Below are 6,000 nucleotides of genomic sequence, written 5' to 3' on the forward strand. Positions count from 1 at the left end.
CTACTATTTTGCCAATTCTGTTTAGTGACAGAAATGACATTACCTTTAAATATGGCAAATTGAACAGACTGAAAACAGTTCTTGAAAATCAAACAACAACAAAAAAAAGATGACAGAATCCTGCTTGAGAATTAGTCCTAGTGTGTGTGCATGTGTGGCACTGTATTATTTATCGCATTGCCCTTGCCCAGTAAAAGGGTAATGTCTTTAAAGCCAGTGCACTGTAGCTGCTGGACCGCATACTTTCCAGCCTTTTCAAATTTTTGAAAAAAGAAAAGCAATTCCATTTATTAAAATGCTAAACATAGAATAATACATTACATAAATTTTTTTTCAATCCTACATTGTATAATTTAAACAACATCATTCCCATTTATTTCTGTCCATGCTTTTCAGTGTTTACAGCATAGTTGTTGTATGCAAATTAGCACGTGAGACAAAGTTTCCGTGTGCTCCCAGAGACAGTGGAAGCGCCAATAGAATGGCAGAGAACGAATGAAGACCCACCCCACTCAGAGCAATGAACCAATCTGATTGGTCAGCGGCTTCTCCAGCTGTCACTAGGCAGAACGCATTTCCAGCAAGCACGCTCTTCACACTTAATCTCTTTCTAACAGATTTTTCTCTCTCCCTCTTTTCCTTCCTCTCTCTTCCCATCAGTTCCTGTAAAAATGGGTCGTCTCATTGACCCACTTATATGCCTCATGAAAAATCCAGCTATTCTTTTTTTCTAGCCCTCATCCTCCAGCCACTGAGTATGAATATTTTATATCAGCAACAGCTGATAAGCAGACCAGGAGTAGACCAATATCAGGAGGTAAAGACTCTTCTATACCCTTTACAGCTCAAGAGTGTGACTTGTGGTCACATTTTGGTGAAAGTTCTTTCAAGCAGCCGCAAAGTGTCTTACATAAATCAGGGCCTCACTGAAGACTCAATTTAATTAAACACTGCATCTGGTGGCCAATCAAATGTACCTAATTTAGGAGATTTTTGACTGGGACCAGACATCAACAGACAGAGTTAGCAAAATGAAGGTTTGTCGAGATGACCTAAAAAGTGAATAATCATAATCTGGTACATTGGGTAGTGTGGGACACCTCAAATCTGTTGGGTACATTTCTTGCTCAGTATTTTATCATGACTATATTCTAGATGGGTTGTCTCATTTGCTGATCCAAAAGGCCCTATCATACACCCGGTGTAATGCAGCGCCAGGCGTGACACAAGTGTTTTTTGCTATATTCAGCCCGACGCAGTTATCATTTTCACGTCCTGCGCCACGTTGTTAAAATGGCAAATGCATTTGCGCCCATTTGTGCGCCCATGGGCGGCTGGTCTGAAAACGAGGTGTGTTCAGGCGCATTGTAGGCACGTTGCTATTTTGAGGCAACTGAAATAGACATTGACCAACTGAAACCTGGTCTAAAGTCAATGGCGTAGTATTTTTTTTTTTTTGTTATTTAAAGTGTTAGTAATGTGCGCGTAAGTAATGTGCGCCTATAGGCGGGTACACAACACGCGTACACTTTGTCCTGTAGATGTTCTGCTTGCACTCTTTAACCTCGCACACGAGCAGATCTGTTTCCACGCTAGAGAAGCATTCAGTTTTAACGCTTGCAAATTCCACCATGTAAATAGCGAATCCGCCATGGCGCAAGCGCAACTGGCTTTTAAAGGGAATGGGAGATGAGAATCGGATTGGTTTGTTGCACGTTACGCCCAAAACACACCCATTACTCATTAAGAGAATAGGGCCAACCCTTTTAGACCATGCGCCGGTTGCGCAGACTATTTTTCCCATCGTTAAACTAGCAAAAGTTAATTCAGACACGGCCTAAGTGCACTTGCGCCATGCGCTTTAGACCATGCTCTTAGATCATTAAAATAGGGCCCAAAGTGTTTGGATGACAACTATAAATTCACCACAAATTGCTTCATCATTAAACTGCTTTTGATTATTTTTCTGGTTTGTAATGAATAAAAAGTCCAAACCAAACTCCAGCCAAATATGAGCACAGCTGAAGACAAAAATGTCTGCTGTGCATGTTTTACCATGCAAATTATTCTTTACCGTAACATGTGTATTACGATTAGCTGGCATTCCCCATAAGCACAAACTAACGCCATGTCAGAGCTGAAATTAATGCTTTTTAGGTAGTTGAAGCCTGAGCCAAATGCGTGAAAGAGGTCTCTGACAGCATTCAGCTTTTATTGCACTTAGAAGACAGTGCCAAATGTGATCGATGCAATCTATGCCAACAGGTCTAGGGCAGCACTCAACAGTAAATTGCCCACTGACACAATTACAGCATGCGTTGATGTTATCAAGGCCATGGATTTGAAGTGTCAAAATGCATCTGACGCCTTTGGTCATGACTACAATCATTTTTGTATGACTGAAATGACATTAAGATGAAAACCTAGACTTTATTTAATGACTAGAGTGAAACTGATACAACTGTAGTGAGTGGACCAGTAATGTAGAGCAACATTATCCATTTTGTGGGTGCGTGTCTTGCACATAAGTCTCTGCCAAGGTTGAAAGTCGTTATGAAGTTCAAGCCCCAAATATGTCACAATTAGAAAATTAATCAACCTCCACATGTTGAAGAGGACATGGTCTTTTTCTGCCATCAACAACATCCCACTATCCCATTGACTTAGTGTAAGGGAGCACCAAGGGTTTGTTTCCTCGTGTGGCTGTTATTTACATACATGTGTGAGTGAATGAATGCTCATGTCAACTTGAGTTGCAATCTGCAATCTTACAGTTTTTCTCAGTCGTTTTTTTTTTTTTTTCATTTCTTGAATCATCATTAACATTTGCAAACCAGTCACTGTATTTCCCAAAACAATTCATATAAACAGCACTACACAATGGAGTACCTGCAAAAGCCTGTCACTTGCTCAAACCCCTTAGTTCATCTCTCAAAAGCATTTACGCCATCAGAATGATAAGTGCTTGCATCATTGTTCACAAACAAGATATCAAAATACTTAGCCATGTTGTCAATATCACATATTCTGTATATTTACTGCATACTGTAAAATGAAAGAGAACTGTATAATATATTATGATCAACATGACTATTGATAATGTAGGAAACAGCAGACAATTGTATGAAATCCATTGCATCAACGTAATGAAGCATTAGTTCGAAAGAATGAAAAATTGCTTATGATGTGCACAAGTGACCAGAGGATGCTGTGATCTGAGAAATGTACCAAAGCAACTGAGAAAAACTGTAAGTAAGGGTATTTTCAATATGAGCAATATTTTAAGATTTCATATGCATGTATTGCTGACATATCTCGAACCACTTACCTTTTAATGGCTTCTTCCTGCTTTCGCTTCTTGTCGTTTTTCTCCTGAAAGTTAATCTTGTTTTTCTCATTCCACACGTGGTCGATGCTCTGTGTGACCAATCTGTTATATGCCTTTAGTCCACAGTCTTCAACATACTGCAAAAACATCAGTGAATCCTCCTCTTTAGAGCTAATCATTGCTTACAGGCATTCCAGAAGGGCTTTCTGTAAATAAAAACAGTGACATTAAAGTTACAATTGTGAGCATTTGAATTATTGGTTTGTAATTATTATTATTTGTATTATCATAATGCTTTAGATGACAGATAGATAGATAGATAGATAGATAGATAGATAGATAGATAGATAGATAGATAGATAGATAGATAGATAGATAGATAGATAGATAGATAGATAGATAGATAGATAGATAGATAGATAGATAAATAGATAGATAGATAGATAGATAGATAGATAGATAGATAGATAGATAGATAGATAGATAGATAGATAGATAGATAGATAGATAGATAGATAGATAGATAGATAGATAGATAGATAGATAGATAGATAGATGTTAAAGTTCTGTTTTCTATCCTATTAAAGTCATGGTAATGCACTGATAATGATATGCCTAGAAATGTTGAATTAATACGGCAATCATACTATTTTAATGGGCTATTGTGTAAATAAACAAGGATTCTGGGTCAATGAGATTCTCCCTTCATCAGCAAATGCAGAGAGCCTTGCTCTAAGCCTCAGCACATCTACATCTACAAAGAAATAGTTTATTAGTAAGCTGTAGTATTGTATACACCCGGTTATCACGAAAACAGGCCAGTGCATTTCTCAGTCTGGAATATGAAGCATCTGGTAGCAGGACACTGGTTAGTGGGCCATTTGTGCTGCATTTGATGAGTCGCAGTGTGTTGTGTGACTCTGTTTTTAGCTGGAGTAACACTTAAGTAAGCGTATATGTGTATGTGTGTATGTGTGTGTGTGTGTGTGGGGGGGGGGGGGGGTGCACGTAAAATCATACTGATGCAGTAATGCAGAGTGTGTGGGTGTGAAGTCTTTTGCAGTGTACATCTGCAGAAGTCTAGGAGAAGGAGGAGACAGCGTTCGGTATTATGTAGGTCAGTATTTTCAGAGTGATCCATGAATCTGGGCATGCTTGTTTACATGTGAGGGGCAGTGTGTGTGTGTGTGTGTGTGTGTGTGTGTGTGTGTGTGTGTGTGTGTGTGTGTGTGTGTGTGTGTGTGTGTGTGTGTGTGTGTGTGTGTGTGTGTGTGTGTGTGTGTGTGTGTGTGTGTGTGTGTGTGTGTGTGTGTGTGTGTGTGTGTGTGTGTGTGTGTGTGTGTGTGTGTGTGTGAGAGAGAGGGGGGAAGGGGGGTTAAAGCAGCCAGATGGGTAATGCATACCAGCCCAGGGACCCACCACCATTGTCCAGCGTCCTCTGCAACATGGCATCTTCGGTCTTCGACCTTAGAGCAACTTGTGTTGACCATAGACTATTTCATATTCGCTGTTGCATTTAATGTCACATGACCTAGCTGAGTTAGTTAGTATAGCATGTTTGAGTTTGCAAACTGCAAAACAATATTTTCTTCTTTAACACAATTCAGGTTGAAGCATACTGTTTATGGCCGGTCAGAAACCCTGTCATTTGGACCTCTTCCCTTCAAATTGTCTCCTTCCTAGATGCTCTATCATGGTCTTCCAACATCTCATCTTATCCTCCCTCATTCGTTCACTTGACAATATGTTCAGCATCCGACCCTCTGAGGAGAGATGACTGTATTCTCCAAAGGTGAGTACAAAAGATGTATTTAGGTAATTGCTAGAGAGATGGATACACCATCTTCAATGTAAAATGTTAAGGCCAGTCTGTCCATCAAGAGATGGTCTATCCAGCAAGTTAGATCTAAAAACATAAGGTTGTATGTAAGGTTATTTATAAGGATGAATGTAAAGTTCCAAGAGCTCAGATGAGAGTTATGTACTTACAGAGGAACTAGGTCCCTGCTGGCTACAGTGTCAACCAGTTCAGGTAGATCCATTAGACTCCCAAAAGTACCTGGGACAAAACCAGACTGATATCCTGAGATTAAAACTCCAGTCCAACGAGAAAGATTCAAGCCATTGCTAAGTCACGCTCCAGTCCGCAAAGTAGAATTCCCGGGCATAAAATCAGGAGGCAGTGCAGCTCCTTGTAGCCGAGGAACCTTCAGCCCGCTGGGAATGTGCAGTGCGTAACTCCAGTCTGAAAGATGCTCTCCTCTTCATCTGTACATGCTACACCTGCAAGAGTGCAACCACATCAAAAGGAAAAGCATCCTTCCTAACTCCCATCCACGTGCACTTTTAAAAAGTCCAACAACAACTCAAAATCTCCTGGAGTCTTCCGAGATGAACCATGCGCACTCAGGTGAAGACCTTCTTAAGTGAAACCTTGTTTTTGTTTTTGAAGGACGCAGCTCTCACGGCAGCGCTGGTTCTCGGATGTGGGGCTCGTCTCTGAGTGGATGCCACCGCAGATTAACTCGGGCTTCACAACACAAAGAACACGCCTCCACCCTCCTCCTCTTCCCCCCCCTCGCATGCACTCGCTCACACGGCTCCTCGCTCTCAGCACCACGGACAGCTCCTCTGCCGCTCTGCTGTAGTAAACGGGGCAGGAGAGCATGTGT

The 6,000-nt window shown here is 40.9% G+C and overlaps 1 protein-coding gene across 1 annotated transcript in view; it reads right to left on the minus strand.

Moving 5' to 3' along the window:
- Positions 1 to 5,718, minus strand: part of nyap2b (neuronal tyrosine-phosphorylated phosphoinositide-3-kinase adaptor 2b) — a 29,836-nt gene extending 24,118 nt beyond the window's left edge. The window contains exons 1-2 of the mRNA XM_056264785.1: positions 5,318 to 5,718; positions 3,329 to 3,534 (exon numbers count right to left, since the gene is read on the minus strand). Coding sequence (XP_056120760.1) covers positions 3,329 to 3,507 — 179 coding nt within the window. The 5' untranslated portion in view covers positions 3,508 to 3,534; positions 5,318 to 5,718. The remainder of the gene's footprint in view (positions 1 to 3,328; positions 3,535 to 5,317) is intronic.
- Between the last annotated feature and the right edge of the window lie 282 nt (positions 5,719 to 6,000).

Source organism: Rhinichthys klamathensis, unplaced genomic scaffold (genome assembly GCF_029890125.1).
Source record: "Rhinichthys klamathensis goyatoka isolate OS25496 unplaced genomic scaffold, OSU_Roscu_1.1 h1tg000011l_1, whole genome shotgun sequence".
NCBI lineage: Eukaryota > Metazoa > Chordata > Actinopteri > Cypriniformes > Leuciscidae > Rhinichthys > Rhinichthys klamathensis.